Here is a 20661-nt window from a genome sequence, read left to right as displayed (position 1 = left end):
GCCGTTGTGATTTCCACAGTGAATGTTTGTGTAGGGGGTGAAGGTAATGAGCCACCAATTAAGTAATTAAGAATGATCCACTCAGCCCCATTTCACATTTTGCAATAATATCGCTTTCCAATATATTCAAGCTGTTTATGTATCATACTATGGCACTGTGGCTGATCAAAATGCCTAATAAAGAAAGCATGACAAGAAACAATTCATAGTAAGTCTTCTCTTCTGAGGTGGTCCCTCGAATCGAGGATAACTTGCTTCCACGCCAAATCAGTGACTGCTTCGGTTAATGTCATCTTATGGCCATGTTGCAGAGCACTACATTTCTGAAATCTGCTTGTAACCAAAAAAAAGCTTCACCAAACACTTGGCACAAGAAAATCAATATCAACAGTGCCAAAAGTCATCACAAACCTCTTTTATCACCCATTTTAAATAATGTACTATATAGACCAAGAAGATTTATCTGAAACTTAAACTTGCGTTTGAAAGTTAATTTTTGTTTTGGAACTATCTGGTAAATTCAATGTGCCCATACCATTGGGGGACTGATCCCCAACCCACGCTCTCTTCAAACATGGATTCTTGCCATTGGGCCTATACTCTCTGGGGTTTAGAGGAACGAGAGGTGGGGGCCGAAATTCAGTAGCGCAAGAAAGCTGGTGCACCTATAATTTTTTAATGTTCTTACCGCAGGGATCCATGATGCAGTCGGATGATCGATTTTCAGGACTTTGTGACATTTTTTCAAAGTCCCAAAGGAAATTGGTCATAGTGGGGGCAGGGGACAGGAAGAGGCTCCGCTGCTGTCAATCAGCGGTGGAGTAGTGGTGATGTCACAGCACGTGTACGTCACCACGCTCTCTCCCCTCCGTTAAAGGGGAGAGAATCGGACATATTAAATATTCGGCCACTGGGCCACCAGGGAGGGTTGCGGCCGGGCCAGCAGCCTGGCACCCAAGAGGAGGTGCCAGGCTGCCTGTTGGCGGCCCGGCCAAACCTGTGGGCACTATCTTGCCGGCCGATCGGGAAGTCGGCTGGCAAAAATTAAAACATGGTGGCCACGGCAGTGGGCCCTCCCCTTGAAGGGCCGCCAGATAACGTGCACCGACAGAGAAAGCTGTCGGGGCACCGTGCGGCGAGGCTACGAATTTTCGACCTGAATTTCAGTCGGTGCATTTTTAAGGTGAGGGAAAACGGTGCTCCTCAGGATCGAGCACAATCGGGACCAGGCCGAAAAATCCCCGACCTGAATTTGGGTCGGGTCGGCCATTTGACGACAAAGCGGCAGCCATGGGATTCTGCCACATTGCCGCCGCAAATGGACTGTAATGGGTCTCACTGGATTTCGGCCCCGTGATCTCATTGAAACATAAAAGATTCTGAGGGGAATCGACAGGGTAGATGCTGAGAGGTTGTTTCCCCCTGGACAGAGAGTCTAGAAACAGTGGTCATAGTCTCAGGATAAGGTTTCAGCCATTTAAGACTGAGCCGAGGAAGAATTCTCTACCCCAGAGAGCAGTGGAGGCTCAGTTGTTGAATATATTCAAAGCTGAGAAAGATGGATTTTTGGACTTTAGGGGAATCGAGGGATATGGGGGTCGGGCGGGAAAGCGTAGTTGAGTTTGAAGATCAGTCATGATCTTATTGAATGGCAGAGCAGGCTCGAGGGGCCGTATGGCCTACTCCTGCTCCTAATGATGTTCTTGCTGGGATGAACTGATGATGCTACCTTATTGTGAGAGGAGCTGCCTTTGCCAAAAATCTGTGGGTTCCAACATTTGTGATCCAGACGGCAACACCGTGTGGCCTTGTGCGGTGATGCAGTACAGTAAGTAATCAGTGACATTCTTGAGACCTTTGTACAGTTTATAAAGTGTTGTCCTGTTACCGTGCGTGAAGGTGTGACGAAAACATATGTTGTCTCTTCTGGTTAATGACAGGTAATGTCACAGTTGGGTGCACTTACAAGAAGGAGGCTATTCCGAGGAGAATTGTATTCATTATCAGGTACTTACCCCCTTTATGTCTCATCGCCTTTATAATTAAAGATACAGGAAAAGCCTTTTCGGAGAGGGATCTCCTTCACAACCGCACGGAGAATATCCTTATCATGAGAGTCAGTTGTAATTAGGTTTTCTGGTTAAACTGATGACGCTGCTCCCCCATTTTAAATTGGAGTTAATTTATTGAAAAACAACAACTTGACAGACACCCTGGAAGCATTGAACATGGAATACAATCGAAGAATTTTACATCACAAGTAGAGGCCATTTGGGAAAGATCTGTCCATCCAGTCTGAAATGTTTCTTTTTCAAGACCAGAAGACACTTTCCTGCCTTTGTTGACAATATCGCTGCGTACTTAGAGAGAAAGTCAACTCTACACTTTGGTTGATGCCATGCTTGGCCCTCTAGACCCTCCCCGCTCAGTCTCCAAGGCCTGGCTAATCGTTTCTTGCATATGCTCCAGGCTGATTACAATGTGAGGCTGAAATAAGGGCTGGATTTTTGACGACTTTGCAACTGGGTTTTCGCCACGATTTGACCCTCCGCAGCGAAAACCCAGTCGGCGGGATCCTCGGACACCTCTTTGCAGAGCCACGTACCGCCGGGGAGAGGTGCGCGATGTGAAATGATGCCGATTGCATTTGCATCGCACCTTCGGCTCCCTCCCGACCTTTATGCCACGCCCAGAATACTGACAGGGTCAAACCTGGCGGTGCAGCCCTGCCAGCAGTGATACGTATGAAAACCTGCAAAAAGATAAGTTAAAGTTTTTATTCTTTAATTATTTTTCAGCGATTTAGTAGGTAAGGGTTTTTTGAATGTTTGTTGCAATTTTGATTTTGTTTTTCCCCCCTCCCAAAGACTTTCTCCAGCCCTGGACTAAAGTTGCCGAAACTCGCAGTTTGTGTCGCGAATCCTCGTGCAAAGCCGACTTTACTGATGACCTGAAGACCGAAAGTTAGGCCAAAAACAGTAGCGCAGTGAAAACAGTAATTTTGGGATAAAACTACTGTTTTTGCCGAAAAACTAAAATCTAGCCCAAAATTTGAGTTTCTGTTGCTCACCCAATTTTATTCAGATTATTACTTTTTAAAAAATAACTTAGAAAGCGCTCCAAGAAAATCTCCAAATTAGAGCAAGTGAAAAATCAGCATTGAAACCATTAAAAAAAAAAAGTTTCACTAGGTTGATTCCGGGGATGAGTGGGTTGACTTTTGAGGAAAGGTTGAGTAGGTTGGGCCTCTACTCATTGGAGTTCAGAAGAATGAGAGGTGATCTTATCGAAATGTATAAGATTATGAGGAGGCTTGACAAGGTGGATATAGAGAGGATGTTTCCACTGATGGGGGAGACTAGAACTAGGGGGCATAATCTTAGAATAAGGGCCCACCCATTTAAAACTGAGATGAAGAGAAATTTCTTCTCTCAGAGGTTTGTAAATCTCTGGAATTCGCTGCCTCAGAGAGCTGTGGTAGCCGGGTCATTGGATAAATTGAAGACAGAAATAGACAGTTTCTTAAACGATAAGGGAATAAGGGATTATGGCGAGCGGGCAGGGAAGTGGAGCTGAGTCCATGATCAGATCAGCCATGATCTTATTGAATGGCGGAGCAGGCTCGAGGGGCCGTATGACCGACTCCTGCTCCTATTTCTTATGTTTTTATGTAAATACAATATCCTGGAAATCCCAGTTGTATTGGCAGGTCACATCAGTAGGGACTATAGAACTTGAATGTTTCAAAATTAGTTGTGAGCCTTTAAAAAAAACATTTGGGGCAAAATATTCCTTGCCAAGTTGTGCTACTGGCTGACCGGGAATGCAGGAAAACTCATCTCGGAAAAGCATTCAAAGGAAAAAGCATAGCGCCTGTGTGTAAGCTTTCCAATGATGCTGAGTAAACGCAGTGTCACTGCGTTTCTGACATTGCCCACACTGAGCCCGCCCGTTCACTGATTTCACATTCACTTGCATGAATTGACATTCGACTTGCTGCAGTGGAACCTTTCATCAGAAAACTAATTTCTAAAACAAGAATCAGCTTAAGAAACAACAGCTGTGAGATATAATAGGCTGTGGACTTTTCCTAAATGCACTCTGCCTTACCATAATCTTTGCTAATAGGTGGATATTTCTGACTGTGAATTAGTTAAGATCTCAAACGGTTTCTACCATATTATTTGTGAATGGCTTACCTCTTGTGCTTGAAATACACTCTTACATTGCGATTGGGATTCTTTACCTCATTCCAACTATGAAGTGACTATCAGTCATATGAAGCTTGCCTTTGCTGTTAGTTTTACAGAAATCTACCCAGTCTTTGGGCCCTGCAAGCTGGATTGATGTATTGCACAAATGGCTCAATGTGCATCAGTTCATCATATTTGGATTGTAGAGCTACCGGATGATTTTTTTGGACATCCGGTACCGTGACAGTCTCTTGAGTAGCCTGCATTAAGTTGTGGAATTTTAGTGCAATTTTCAACACTTCCTTCAGTGCAAAAACGCTTGCTTTCGTGATTATGTGTAGTCAATGTGAAGAATGCTACGAAACTAGCTGTAAAATGGTGTTCAGAAGTTCCTAAACCACATCTACAACCTCTATTTTCTCCTTGTCTTTATCTCTCAAACTGACCAATTGCCATCTGCTTTCCCTGACTTTCATGCTTGCATAGCTTAACATCGATCTTCTGATTGATTGAAACCACTTGGCTTGGACTATTTTTCAATCAGTCAGAAGCTGCCCTGTCTTCAAGTTTGATCTGATCTCATCAGCAGATAGACATCTATATTTCTGAGCTTCTCAAATCATGTCAGATGTGAGTTGCCACAGTAAATGATTTTGTGGGCCGTTCCAGGAAATACAGTTCACAGAATCAGACAATTTATAGAACAGGGTCATATAGAAATGTATAGCACAGAAGGGAATGACGTCGTCAAGTGCACCTCTGCCAGCTCTCTGATAGAGTTGTCCATTTAGCCCTGTTCTTCATATCTTTCTCCATACCTTCAAAAAATACATATTTTCAAACTTTTATCCACTCTCCTAAAAGCTATCGTTGATTCTGCTTCCAGTAGTGCCTTCCATGTTGTAACACGCCCCTGTGTAAAAACAATGTTCGAGCCACCGCCTTCATTCTTTGTGATGATCTTAAATTCACGTGCTCTGTAGGTACTGACTCTTTAACCAGTGGAAATTTAGTGATGGCCCATAGATGCTTGACACCTGGAGGCTGAAACAAATAAAGCCATGGGCAAAGTATTATTTAACAGAGGATTTGATGTTTATCACTCTGCAGCGGCTGTGAATTTGTAACAAGAGTTCTCCACAGCAAGTACTGATCATTACTGCCATTCCATTACCAAAGGGTTGTTAAGCAACCTGTTCCCAGGTTTCTGCCAGTTCTATTTGTTAACTCACTAATCGGCGATGTTTGAGAGTAGCCAGGTTTGACTTATTTGGGGATTTTTCTCTCCTTTCCCATGAGAAGGTACGTCACAGTCTTAGCCTGCCCACGCAGCTGAGATCAGGAACTCACTCTGTGGAGAAGTGTAAACATGGACTTGTATTCTATCACTCCATGATTGCTGTTGGTATGTTGCTCAGTTTAGGTGTGTACTCATTGGATTATTTTATTCTAGCTGTCCAGTCAAGTATAATGAAATGTAACTTTTTCACTTCTAAAGACAGCTAAAGGACTGGATTTTTGGCTTTGCTCATTTCGGGGAGGTAACGGCGGCGGGGCGGTAAAGTTTGCGCCCGGGAACAGTTTGCGCCTCAGTCAGCAAAATTGGGCAGCTGGGCCCTGAGTGTGGGGCGGGGCCCTGAGTGTGGGGCGGAGCGCTAAGGGAGGCGTTGCACACCTCTCTTGGGGCGCTAGGCCGACTGAGCAAGCGAAAATCCCAAGCTAAACATGAACGCTCTGAGAGAGGCCTGGGGAGAAAAAAAAAACCTGAAAAAAACCAGGGTGATAAAGAAATGTACAGCACAGAACGGAATGATGTAGTCAATCGCCTCTGCCAGCTCTCTGATAGAGTTGAAACAAAACACCAAAAATATTCCCAATACATAGCACACGCCACCACAACATAGGTCGCAAAAAAAAACAATCACACTGACCTGAGGTGGGCAATACTCTGCAGGCAGTCACAGCAGGGCGTGCTGCGGGGCGTACAGGTTGGCCGGGAATCGGGGGAAAGCTGGTCCCACTGAAACCAGCCCCGAACACCCCAGCGGGGCGCTGGAAGCTGGACACCTTCCCAGAAGAGCTCACCGCCTCTGGGGTGAAAACAGAGGCGGACAATACCGGAGAATCCAGCCCAGTGCCTTTGTAGCTTATCCAGTTATACTTAAATCCCTTTTCGCAGTGGGAATAAGGCATTGGTAAAGCCCTGAGAAATTCCTCCTGTGGGTTGATCATGCACATGTTGGCATGCATTCTCAGATCTGAGCAAAGTTGCTGGAAATACCAGCTTTAGGAAACTTGATAAGAAGCCCTTGATTTCCTGTGCAACCCAAAGTCCTTCTAGTTGCTTTTCCGATAATATTCCTAACCTAAATATCCCGTTTGGCAGATAGCCAATGGCACTGAGTGTCTACGTTACTGTTCTAGTACCAAATTACAGTCTGAAATTTGTCCAAAAAGACTAGATAAAACATCTTGTGCTCCGTTCTGAAATTGGTGCAAGGGTTGGTAACCACTATCTTGTTAAGTGCCTTGGGAGGTCTTATTACATTAAAGGTGCTATATAAATGCAAGTTGTTGTTGTTCTTTTGGTTGGGGGGGGCTACAAATTCAGTTGTGTTCCATTTGATGAGCATTATCTCCATGTCTGTTGCATTGGGCTGTACCACAGGGAGGATTCTGCTTTATATGGGTAGATGAACTGATCATCATTGTGAAACGCTTCCCCCACAGCCAGTTTTCATCTTGCAAAAGAAAGACATGTAATGGGAAAAAAAAATGTTTTCGTGAAAATCCCCAATATACTGGTCTCCCCTCCTGCTAGCTGTAAACCTCTGGTTAGTAAGAAGGACACAAACAGTGGGCTCATATCTTGCCCTTGTCACCAATCTCAGTGGCTGGAAACTGGCCATTCCTACTTGGGCTCTTTCAGATTCAGTGAAGGACACTAAAAATATCACATTTCGGAAATAGATATTGGAAGACTTGGTACAGGTCCAACTGCATGGGCCTAGTTCCAACATTTGGAAAGAAGGCCTTAGTGTTTAACACTGGTTTAACCAATGGTTTCTCCACGTAATTGCAATATATGTGTAGTCTAAAAATGGTGGGACGACATCAAATGTAAAAAGTAAGGCATCGTTAGGTGTAACAGAGAGACGCTATTGCCTCTTCATTCAAAGGGACATGGTCATCCTTGAAAAGTATTCTAACCTCCCATTACCCATTGGGCATCACCCACTACACATCAGTGATCGTGGCTGTGGGAAACCTTTAAAAGAGAAGTTCAGTTGCTTTGTAAATATAATGTTGCGATGCTACATTTGTTGCATCTGCTGCAGCATAAATGTCTTAGTCATCAAGGGAGGAGGATCTGAAACAGCTCAACATCTCATTGGAAGGATGATGACCTTCAAAAATCACACATTCAGCATTTCCAGCTGATCGGCAGCATTTCACAAGAGAAAAATAGTTTCCCCCCCCCCCCACTGTGATTAGGCATCATCAGTATCACACCATCCAATCATTTGAAAAGAAGGATCAGTTGGCGAGCAGGACTGGAGGTTGTTATAACCAGTTTAATTCGATGGAGGGCACACTGGAGGCTGTTCAAACCAATTAGATGTGACTTTCTGCCCTTGTATGTTGTGCATGATCTTGAGGCAGAAAACAAGTCAAATGAGCGGTTGTCTTCCAAGAATATAATTTAATGTGTTTATTTGGTCCCAAAAGAAGTTCCATATAACAAATACGTTGCTAAAGTGTAACTTTAAAAATAATAATTTTCCATAAGGGAATTTTCTGGGGCATGCATGGGTGTTGTTTTATGGGAAGATTTTTCTTCAACAAAACTGGTTGCAGCCAATGTTTTTTTTAGGTTGCTCCCTGTTGTGAATGCATTAATTAGCTTTATTCCTGTTGTTGTACTCACAGAATCCCAGGATCTGGAAATAAAATGGGAAGGGAGGTTTGAGTGGTGATGAGTTTTACTAAATTCAAAATAAATAGAGAGATTTACACTCTGCATCACAATAGGTTCCAAAACACCAGGATGTGCACCAAATCAAACATAAGAAGTCATATTTTCATTGTGGAGGGACATGCCTTCAGAGCCCCTTCCCAAATAAAATAAATATCACACTTTCAGCATTAGCTGATCCCTCAGTGATTTTTTTGCATCCATCACGTGTATTTTGGATTTCAGCAAACTCAGGAGCTGACATGTCAGTGGACCTTCTGACCTTCATTGCCTGGGTGATCAAACTGTTGGGGAAAAATCCGGCCAAAATTTGAGTAACAGCCCTTTCAGATCATGGCAAAATGTTCTCCTGGAGGTATCTGGGTGCAGGAAGATATGAGGAAAGTGAGAGCATTCGACAGTTGTAAATCGAAGACATTCCTTCACGCAGAGTGGAATGGCACAGAGAGAAGTTTCAAGAGATGGTTCATGTTTTGAAACAAAGGCATCTTTGCACCAAATAAATAGCTCAGGCCAAATGGCGCAGTGCATTGTATTCGCTTCAAGGGTTCTTTGTTTAAGAATCCATAGCAACACATTGCTATTAAGAAATAGTTGGTTTATTAGCAAAGGTTTTACAATCACACTACACATTATCAGTTCATCCACCAGGCTCACAACCACCTGCCTCATCGTAGATCCCCTGAACCCAACTGGCTGGGGTTTTATTGAGTCTTGTGAACATCACGTGACTGGTTGAGCCCCTCCCAACTCAACAGCTCTACAACTATTTTAAAGTAACTTTAAATCAAGTGTCCCCTTTTATAAGGGCACAAAAACCCATAAATTAACTAATAAACATTAAAGGGAACCTTACAAATCAAATTAAATAAATCTGTGAGCATACTCACAGGTGCATACATTGCAGGGAGTGTAAATTGAATGGAACTGCTCGACTTTAACAACCCATTGCCATCACAATAGGCTCAGGGAGCTGGGTCTTTTTACTTTAGAAAAGCACAACCTTCGGGGAGAGTGGATTAAAGATGAGGGGAGTTTATTTGAATTAGAGAGGGAGAAAGGGAGCGGGCATGTATAACAAGAACAACAATAACAAGTTGCATTTATATAGTGTCTTTAATGCAGTTAAATGTCCCAAGGTGCTTCACAGGAGCGTAATCAGATAAAACCATTGACAGTGAGCCGAGGAAGGAGACATTAAGACAGGTAACCAAAAACCTGTTCAAAAGAACTGGGTTTTATGAGCATCTTAAGGGAGAAAATAGAGTTGGAGAAACGGAGAGGTTTAGGGAGGGAATCCCAGACCTTCGGGCCTCGACAACTAAAGGCATGGCTGCCAATGGTGTGACCTGACTTGTGCAGAACTCAAAGCTGATCATGTAATCTGATAGCAGGACAACTGTGAGAGGAACAAGGCTGGCTGAGTTTAATATGTTGATGGGGTAACTTTGTCTTGAGGCCAGTATATCTGCTGCAAGTTAAAAATGGTTCCATTTTTTATGTAAATCTGGAATTAAATTGAAACAGATAGATAATTTGTAGCCGCAAATATGACTGTCAGCACCAAGATCACATGCACAATCCCCAGTTTACAAGCCTGGTCAAGTGCCTGGTGGGACAGTATCTATCTGGAGGTGAAATGAAGATTATTTTGATGCATTTGAATCCTCAGCTTTGTCGCTGAGCTCTTTTCAATTCTGGCATTTATTGCAAACAATAATCAGTATCAGACAGATCGAGTGGCACCAGACATAACAACCCTTAGCTAAGTGAAACAGAACACAGAGGAAGGTGATATATTAGCGAACTTTAATGGTAATTTAATTCATTGAGGCCAGACTGAGTCTTTGGGATCTGTTAATGACGGAGGAAGGGGTCACATTGTTTTATATCAAACCGACTTGCTGTGTAGCATGTGATTGAGGGCAAGAGGACAGTGTGTAATGGACAGCACAGCAAGCTGTTGCTTATGGTTATTGATAGGTTTAAACTATAGCTCATTGATGTGCTCTTGTGGTATTGGGTTATGCAACGGAAGGAGTATTGAGAAATAAAACTCTAGTTGGGGGAGGGCTTGGTGCAGCTCGAATAAGCTGTTTTGGGTGTAATTTTGACCTCAGCCAAGAGGGACTTGCTGAGTAGATTCTATTTAGTTTTGCAGCAAGAAGGACGACAAAGGGATGACAATAATTTGCTCCCTGTTTGGGGACCTCTGTTCAGAAATCCTTTTACCCCACAGTGCTTTAAATGAGGAAACAAAAGGGAAACTCGTGTGGAGGCACTCTTGTGTACGTCCTGCATGTTGCCCTACAGCATCATTGGTACAAGAGTGGGGATCACTTGCCTGCTGGTGGCCATCTTGGTCAGGGAATGGTGTGTAAAATGGGGGAGGGGGAACAGCATTTAAAAAAAGGGGCAATAAAATCTTTAAAAACACTTGCTTACAACCACTTAACGTCTACATTAAGTGAAAATGATTGAAATGTTCTCAGTTGAGGTGTGTGCACAACACTGCGGTTGGCCTGGAATTTTCTATAATTTTCCATTAAAACCTGACTGTGGGGACATTTTAGTCTGTTACTATTAGGGTGGTGGGTTGTGAACTCATCAATGGGTAAGGTCACCAGTGCTTCGTGTGAACTGCAACAAAGCTTAAAAGTGAAAGCCAATGCACTTCATACTGCACAACAACATCTCCTGCACAATTTCTAATAAAATGTGATCTTATACAGATCCAGAAATAACAGAATGGAAAAATGAGTCACTCTGTTTCCTTTCTTGCATCAGATAGGGCCTATTCACATGAATGCTTCAGTACCCTTTAATTTGTCATCTTGAATTAATCTTCTTCACAATGATTATTTTATAACCTTGCTTTTGGTCATCCATTTTCCATTGTGAAACTTGAGTTTGATTACTGTGGCGTAAAACTGGTTGCATGATGAGTGTTCCTGATTCTGTTAAGGTTTTGCACCAACAACGGACAAACAATTTACTCCATGTTTGAAAGCATTCAAAAATAAATCCATTTATTGCGAATTGCACAGAAACCAACAGCTAATTTTCATCTATTGTTACCAGTAAAATGTTGCCAGGTGGCCTTTTAGCAAAATGTACTTCTTGTAAGTGCTTGGCAACACTACTGTTTAGTAAAATAAATATAAGAAGCTGTTCAATGCTTACACTTCAACAACAAATCCATAAAACAGTTTCATTTAAAGGGAGATTGCCATGTATTTTTGAATCCATAATTCTAGAAAAACCCTACTCTCCATTATATCAATCATAAGAACATAAGAAATAGGAGCAGGAGTCGGCCATACGGCCCCTCGAGCCTGCTCCGCCTACTACGATCATGACTGATCCGATCATGGACTCAGCTCCACTTCCCTGCCCGCTCTCCATAACCCCTTATCCCCATATCAGTTAAGAAACTGTCTATCTCTGTCTTAAATTTATTCAATGTCCCAGCTTCCACAGCTCTGGGAAAAGTTCTGCTGCAGCAGAACTTAAGGCCTGGATGGATGACAAATCAGTCCCAGTTATTTTCTCCTGCCGATCATTGGGAATATTTAAACATGTAGTTATATTGTTAAAATATAATTAAAATTATATAGTTAAAACCTACTTTTTAAACAAGCTTTTGATCATCTGCCGTAATTTCTTCTGTGGCTCGGTGCCACATTTATCTGTTTGTCTGTAATACTGCTGTGACGTGCCTTGGGACGTTTTATTACGTTAATGGCTCTATATAAATAAAAGTTATTATTATTGTAGTCATGTTAAGCCAGAGAAATAGCCGCTACAGCCAGCACCTGTCTGAGGCTCAATCAGACTGCTCACAATCCTGGTGTGGTATTTGATCCCAAGATGACCACAAATCCACATCACCAAAATCGCCTTCTTCCACCTCCGTAACATCGCCCAACTCCGCCCGCGCCTCAGCTCATCTGCTGCTGGAACCCACATCCGTGCCTTTGTTATCTCTAGACTTGACTATTCCAATGTTCTCCTGGCCGGCCTCCCATCTTCCAGCCTCCATAAACTTGAACTCATCCAAATCTGTTGCCCATATCCTAACGCACCAAGTCCTGTTCACTTGTCAGCCCTGTGTTCTCTGCCCTACATTGGCTCACGGTCCGGCAATGCTTCAATTTTAAAATTATCATCCTTGTTTTCAAATCCCTCCATGGCTTCGCCCCTCCCTATCGCTGTAACCTCCTCCAGCCTCATAACCCTCCAAGATCTCTGTGCTCCTCCAGTTCTGACCTCTTGCGCATCCCGTAATTTATTTGTTCCACCATTAGCACTCATGCTTCCAGCTGCCTAGGTCCTAAGCTTTGGAATTCCCTACTTAAACCTCTCCGCCTCTCTGCCTCTCTCTCTCCACATTCAATACGCTTCCAACGTTATGGTCATCTGTCCTAACATCTCCTCATGTGACTCGGGGTCAGATTTTGTTTGATAACGCTCCTGTGAAGTGACTTGAGACCTCTTACTATGTTAAAAAAAAGACTTGGATTTATATAGCGCCTTTCATGACCACCGGACGTCTCAAAGCGCTTTACAGCCATTTAAATACTTTTGGAGTGTGGTCGCTGTTGTAATGTAGGAAACGAGGCAGCCAATTTGCACACAGCAAGCTCCCACAAACAGATAATGACCAGATAATCTGTTTTTTTGTTATGTTGATTGAGGGATAAATATTGGCCAAGACACCGGCTATATAAATGTAAGTTGTTGTTGTTATACATAGAATATACATGAGAGTGGATGGCAGCTCCGTTTCTTTCTTCTCTCACCGCACCTCCATTGGTGTTTGAACATATTGTGGAATCCTGCCCTGCTGAGGAGCAATCGTGTCTGTGTCTGAGGTGGGACTGGACACTTACAAACGTCGCAGTGTCACAGTTGACCTCCAGCTGATACAATTTCCACTTGCCTCAAAAAAGATGTAAGATTGCTGATAGTGAATTATGTTGGACCCATTGTGTGTACAGTCCACTTGCTGTTCATGCAAAGTCATTGCTTGCTCAAAGAAAATTCAAATCAGAGCTATCTTTATCTTAGAGCACAGTGCATTTATAATTTACCAAAAATGATAAAATATTTGATGAAAGAAGTAATGCTGAAATTTGAAGTGCATTTGTTTCCTAAGCATGATTGTTTGCAGCTGCCCTTGGCTTTGGGGAAGCTGCTGTTTTGTCCCCCGGCAGTGAGTGTAACTGCAAAGGACAATGCAAAAGAGCACAGACTGCAATGTTTAGATTCTGCAATGGCAGCTTCACGTTCGGTTCCAGCAGGCATTTCCACTCACATTTTCTAAAACAAGGCGGCACAGTTTGTTCTTCTCAAACAGGCTTCAATGTAGAAATTATGGATTTAAAAATACATTCCTCTTCTCCCCCGGTTTTGGAAGTTGCTTTATCATAAAATCATAGAAAATTACGACAGAGGAGGAGGTCATTCTGTCCATCGTGACCCAGCTTCCACAGCTCTCTGGGGCAGAGAATTCCACAGATTTACAACCCTCTGAGAGAAGAAATTCCTCCTCATCTCAGTTTTAAATGGGCGGTCCCTTATTCTGAGACCATGTCCCCTAGTTTTAGTTTCCCCTATGAGTGGAAATATCCTCTCTGCTTCCACCTTGTCAAGTCCCCTCATTATCTTATGTTTCGATAAGATCACCTCTCATTCTTTTGAACTCCAATGTGTATAGGCACAACCTACTCAAATATCTTCAAAAGTCAACCCCTTCATCTCTGGAATCAACCTAGTGAACTTTCTTTGAACAGCCTCGAATGCAAATATATTCTTCCTTAAATCATAGGCAGTCCCTCGAAACGAGGATGACTTGCTTTCATGCTGAAAAGGAATGCGTTAGAAATATAGAAACATAGAAATATAGAAAATAGGTGCAGGAGTAAACCATTCGGCTCTTTGAGCCTGCACCACCATTCAATATGATCATAGCTGATCATGCAACTTCAGTACCCCATTCATGCTTTCACTCCATACCCCTTGATCCCTTTAGCCGTAAGGGCCACTTCTAACTCCCTTTTGAATATATCTAACGAATTGGCCTCAACAACTTTCTGTGGTAGAGAATTCCACAGGTTCACAATTCTCTGAGTGAAGACGTTTCTCCTCATCTCGGTCCTAAATGGCTTACCCCTTATCCTTAGACTGTGACCCCTGGTTCTGGACTTCCCCAACATCAGGAACATTCTTCCTGCATCTAACCTGTCCAATCCTTTCATAGGTGTTTCAATGAAGGACCCGATATTCCAGATCCCGAACTGCATCCTGAAGGGTGGAAGATGCCTGTGTGTGAATTTTTTTTAACGTGTGGTGACCGTTGCACACCACACGGGCTTGACAGAGCTAGGTCTTGGTCCAGTGGCAATGAATAACGTTCCTTAAATAAGGAGATCAAAACTGTACGCAGAACTCTAGGTGTGGCCTTACCAATACTCTGTACAGTTGTAGCAGGACTTCTCTGCTTTTATACTCTATCCCCCTTGCAATAAAGGCCAACATTCCATTTGCCTTCCTGATTACTTGCTGTACCTGCATACTAACTTTTTGTGTTTCATGCACAATGACCCCCAGGTCCCTCTGTACTGCAGCACTTTGCAATTTTATTCCATTTAAATTATAATTTGCTTTTCTATTTTTTCTGTCAAAGTGGATAACCTCACATTTTCCCACATTATACTCTATCTGCCAAATTTTTGCCCACTCACTTAGCCTGTCTATATCCCTTTGCAGATTTGTGTATCCTCCTCACAATTTGCTTTCCCACCCATCTTTGTATCATCAGCAAACTTGGCTACATTACACTCAGTCCCTTCATCCAAGTCATTAATATAGATTGTAAATAGTTGAGGCCCCAGCACCGATACCTGCGGCACCCCACTAGTTACTGTTTTCCAATCGGAAAATGACCCATTTATCCTGATGCTCTGTTTTCTGTTAATTAGCCAATCCTCTATCCATGCTAATATATTACCCCCAACCCCATGAACTTTTACCTTGTGCAGTAACCTTTTATGTGGCACCTTATCGAATGCCTTCTGGAAATCCAAATACACCACATCCACTGGTTCCCCTTCATCCACCCTGCTCATTACATCCTCAAAGAACTCCAGCAAATTCATCAAACATGATTTCCCTTTCATAAATCCACGCTGACTCTGTTTGACTGCATTATGCTTTTACAACTTGATGCTATGATTTGTATTTGAAGTTTAGTGGCATTACAGTGGAATAACGTGTATGGAGATAGATTTTAAAGATAGAGGGCTAGAAATTTGGTTGGAGGGTTCCTAAGGAGCTAATGTTGGGCAGCAGTTAAATTTAGCGCCGGAAAGTTTTCACCGACAGGAACAGCAAGTTTCCGCTTTTATGCCCTGACAGTGGAGTGGAGCGCTAAGGGGAAAGGGAAGCGTTCCAGACTTCTCTTAGGGCACTAGGTCAGGTGCCCTACTGAATATCCCGTGCTAAAGAGATGGCTTTGTAGCGACCTAAGAGAGGCCTTCCTGCAAACTGATCATGACCTGATCCCACCCGCCCCCCCGTCCCACTGCCCATTCATTCAGGTCACAGTCAGGATCTACCCCAACATGTTTAAAAATCTAGATGAATCTACAAAGTATTACTATAGTTTTAAGCAAAGGTGCTCACCTATGCAATGCTCAATGTCCACAACTCTTTAGAAAGGGAACATTGTGAAATTAATTTAGCGTAAAAAGGAAAATAATACTTCACACTCCCATTTAACATAACTTTTTCAAAACTTCTCCACTCTGCACAACAGACAGTAAATTCACGTGTAATCTCACTGGTAATTGTTGATGGTTTTGTGTGACTGAAGTGATAAACAGGAACACACTAGAAATGGAACTGATTTTTATTTTGATGCATTTACGTAAATGTCACCGCTGCCATTTTCTCCGTGTTGCAGGAAACACCTGCTGCCTAAACAGGTACCTTCATTTCAGTTATTTGAGCCGGTCACCATTTATTTTTTATATATCTATATTTGATTTTTGGCTCCCTGGTGCACCTCTAGGCTGACACTTCAGTGCAATGCTGCAGGAGTGCTCTATTGTCGGAGGTGCCGTCTATCGGACGAGACATTAAACCGAGGCCACGTCTGCCGTCTCAGGTGGATGTAAAAGATCCCTTGGCACTATTTCAAAGAAGAGCAGGGGGAGTTATTTTCCCCTCAATCAATATAAGAAAATCAGATTATTTGGTCATTATCACATCGCTGTGTGTGGGAGCTTGCTGTGCGCAAATTGGCTGCTGCGTTTCCCACATTACAACAGTGACTACACTCCAAAAGTACTTCATTAGCTGTAAAGCACTTTGAGACGCCCGGTGGTCGTGAAAGGCGCTATATAAATGCAAGTCTTTCTTTCTTTATGAACACTGCAAACAAATTCACAGAATCCCAAAGTGGTACCTCCCTCCCCTCTGCAGAGTTATTGTAAGGCCACCATTACCCTGTGCCATTCATATTCCTCTCTATGAGTTGGATTTTTTATGGGCAGGTGGTAATGGCCTTTTGGCAGGGAATCTACTGATTTACTGCCAAAATGTTAATGCAATATTTTCAGTTTTCAGAAGAATATCCTGCAGTAAATAAATCCATTCAATTGAATGTAAACTCCAAATTAATCAGGCTAACCCCCTGCCCCCAACTGCCCCGGCCACCTAATCCCATGTTTACATATTTGAACCATTTTACACAAGGTCCTCATCTGCTTTCCATAGGTAAGTGGTGGCCTAGCACCTGCCTGTCGTGTATGACACCATCACTGACTGGGCAGTAAATGTGACAGTTATACCTTTACACCCGTTAAACACCTCTCCCATTGACTTCAGTGGAAACTAAAATCGGGAGAGATGTTTACGAATGGTCGAGCTGACATCACGTATTTTACACCATTGACCAGAGTCAAAATTACCCCCAGTGTCTCTGTTAGCTCTTAGTATATCAGGAATCAGACCCGTGATCCCGCTTGAGTTTTGATTTTGGTTTTGAAATATTATTATCACAGGGCGATGTAGGTGAGAAGCTTTAATTTAGCGCTAAATGGATATTCTTCATAATGATTCCTTTAATTAAACTTTATTTAAGACACTAAGTTGATAGCTCTGAGTTATTGGTACCTGTATGTGTAGCAAAGTCACCAGTTCTCTCTCTGCTCCTAGCTAATGCATACAGTTTCATTGTGATATCACAATTCTCATAGACTATATGTTTCATTTACGTTTTATGCTTAGGAAAGATATATTGGCCTTGGAGGCAGCATAGGTTTACCAGAATGATACCCGGACTCCAAGGGTTAAGTAACGAGGAGAGATTACACAAATTAGGGGTGTATTCCCGAGAATTTAGAAGGTTAGGGGGTGATCTAATCAAAATTTTCAGGATATTCTGAGGAACAGATAGCGTAGATTGAAAGAAACTATTCCCGCTGGTTGGTGATTCTAGGGCTAGGGGGCACAGTCTAAATATTAGAGCCAGACCTTTCTGGAGTGAAATTAGGAAAGACTTCTACACACAAAGGGTGGTAGAAGTTTGGAACTCTTCCGCAAACAGCAATTGATGCTGGGTCAATAATTAATTTAAAAGCCGAGATTGATAGCTTTTTGTTAACCAAAGGGATCAAGGGATATAAGACAAAGGCGGCTATTTGGAGTTAGGTCACAGGTCAGCCATGATCTCATTGAATGGAGAAACAGGCTCAAGGGGCTGTATGGCCTATTCCTGTTCCATGTTCCTATGTTTTTTCTGACCACCTCGCACCCTCAAACTGCTCACTTTGAAGGCACAATAATATACTACTTTCCATTTTCTTTTCTGACTTTACCTTTCATTTGATATGTTGCCTCCCTGGTGCCAGGGTCAAGGATGTCTCGGAGCGGGTGCAGGAGTGTGCAGGACATTTGGAAGGGGGAGGGTAAACAGCCAGTTGTCGTGGTGCATATAGGTACCAACGATATAGATAAAAAACAGGATGAGGTCCTACAAGACGAATTTAGGGAGCTAGGAGCTAAATTAAAAAGTAGGACCTCAAAAGTAGTAATCTCAGGATTGCTACCAGTGCCACGTGCTAATCAGAGTAGGAATCGCAGGATAGCTCAGATGAATACGTGGCTTGAGGAGTGGTGCAGAAGGGAGGGATTCAAATTCCTGGGACATTGGAACTGATTCTGGAAGAGGTAGGACCAGTACAAACTGGACAGTCTACACCTGGGCAGGACCAGAACCAATGTCCTAGGGGGAGTGTTTGCTAATGCTGTTGGGGAGGAGTTAAACTAATATGCAGGGAGACAGAGGGAAGTAGAATGGGGGCAGAAGCAAAAGATAGAAAGAAGAAAAGTAAAAGTGGAGGGCAGAGAAACACAAGGCAAAAAGCAAAAAGGCCCACATTACAGCAAAATTCTAAAGGGGCAAAGGGTGTTAAAAAGACAAGCCTGAAGGCTCTGTGCCTCAATGCAGGGAGTATTCACAATAAGGTGGACGAATTAACTGCGCAGATAGCAGTTAACGGATATGATGTAATTGGCATCACGGAAACATGGCTCCAATGGTGACCAAGGCTGGGAACTCAACATCCAGGGGTATTCAACATTTAGGAAGGATAGACAGAAAGGAAAAGGAGGCGGGGTGGCGTTGCTGGTTAAAGAGGAAATTAATGCAATAGTAAGGAAGGACATTAGCTTGGATGATGTGGAATCGGTATGGGTGGAGCTATGGAATACCAAAGGGCAGAAAACGCTAGTGGGAGTTGTATACAGACCACCAAACAGCAGCAGTGAGGTTGGGGACAGCATCAAACAAGAAATTAGGGATGCATGCAATAAAGGTACAGCAGTTATCATGGGCGACGTTAATCTACATATTGATTGGGCAAAGCAAACCGGTAGCAATACGGTGGAGGAGGATTTCCTGGAGTGTATTAGGGATGGTTTTCTCGACCAATATGTCGAGAAGCCAACTAGAGGGCTGACCATCCTAGACTGGGTGATGTGCAATGAGAAAGGACTAATTAGCAATCTTGTTGTGCGAGGCCCCTTGGGGAAGAGTGACCATAATATGGTAGAATTCTTTATTAAGATAGAGAGTGACACATTTAATCCAGAGACTAGGTTCCTGAACTTAAGGAAAGGTAACTTCGATGGTATGAGACGTGAATTAGCTAGAATAGACTGGCGAGTGATACTTAAAGGGTTGACGGTGGATAGGCAATGGCAAACATTTAAAGATCACTTGGATGAACTTCAACAATTGTACATCCCTGTCTGGAGTAAAAATAAAATGGGGAAGGTGGCTCAACCATGGCTAACAAGGGAAATTAAGGATAGTGTTAAATCCAAGGAAGAGGCATATAAATTGTCCAGAAAAAGCAGCAAACCTGAGGACTGGGAACATGTTATAATACAGCAGAGGAAGACAAAGGGTTTAATTAGGAGGGGGGAAATAGATTATGAGAGGAAGCTTGCTGGGAACATAAAAATTGACTGCAAAAGCTTCTAGAGATAGGTGAAGAGAAAAAGATTAATGAAGACAAACGTAGGTCCCTTGCAGTCAGATTCAGGTGAATTTATAATGGGGAATAAAGAAATGGCAGACCAGTTAAACAAATACTTTGCTTGTGTCTTCACGAAGGAAGACACAAATAACCTTCCGGAAATACTAAGGGATCGAGGGTCGAGTGAGAAGGAGGAACTGAAGGAAATCCTTATTAGGCGGGAAATTGTTTTAGGGAAATTGATGGAATTGAAGTCCGATAAATCCCTGGGGCCTGGTAGTCTGCATCCCAGAGTACTTAAGGAAGTAGCCCTAGAAATAGTGGATGCATTGGTGATCATTTTCCAGCAGTCTATTGATTCTGGATCGGTTCCTATGGACTAGAGGGTAAACATAGAAACATAGAAACATAGAAACATAGAAAATAGGTGCAGGAGTAGGCCATTCGGCCCTTCTAGCCTGCACCGCCATTCAATGAGTTCATGGCTGAACATGCAACTTCAGTACCCCATTCCTGCTTTCTCAATAGTAGCTAATGTAACACCATTTTTTAAGAAGTGAGGGAGAGAGAAGACGGGATAGACCAGTTAGTCTGACATCAGCAGTGGGGAAAATGTTGGAATATATTATTAAAGGTGAAATAGCAGCACATTTGGAAAGCAGTGACGGGATCGGTCCAAGTCAGCATGGATTTATGAAAGGGAAATCCTGCTTGACAAATCTTCTAGAATTTTTTGAGGATGTAACTAGCAAGGGAGAACCGGTGGATGTGGTGTATTTAGACTTTCAAAAGGCTTTTGACAAGGTCCCACACAAGAGATTGGCGTGCAAAATTAAAGCACATGGTATTGGGGGTAATGTACTGACGTGGATAGAGAACTGGTTAGCAGACAGGAAGCAGAGAGTCGGGATAAACGGGTCCTTTTCAGAATGGCAGGCAGTGA

General features: G+C 42.9%; 1 protein-coding gene across 3 annotated transcripts in view; it reads left to right on the top strand.

Annotated features, from left to right (window-relative positions):
- stxbp1a (syntaxin binding protein 1a) overlaps positions 1-20661 on the top strand; it is a 148659-nt gene that overhangs the window by 34471 nt on the left and 93527 nt on the right. For 2 of the 3 annotated variants that reach the window (XM_070862785.1, XM_070862782.1), the window contains exon 2: positions 1941-2007. The exons of the other annotated variant lie outside the window; for it this stretch is intronic. In XM_070862785.1, coding sequence (XP_070718886.1) covers positions 1944-2007 — 64 coding nt within the window. In that variant the 5' untranslated portion in view covers positions 1941-1943. The remainder of the gene's footprint in view (positions 1-1940; positions 2008-20661) is intronic. 3 annotated transcript variants of the gene reach the window in all.

Source organism: Pristiophorus japonicus, chromosome 20 (assembly GCF_044704955.1).
Source record: "Pristiophorus japonicus isolate sPriJap1 chromosome 20, sPriJap1.hap1, whole genome shotgun sequence".
In the NCBI taxonomy this organism is placed as follows: domain Eukaryota; kingdom Metazoa; phylum Chordata; class Chondrichthyes; family Pristiophoridae; genus Pristiophorus; species Pristiophorus japonicus.
Note: the sequence above shows the minus strand (reverse complement) of the source record. Positions and strands in the feature narration are given on the sequence as shown.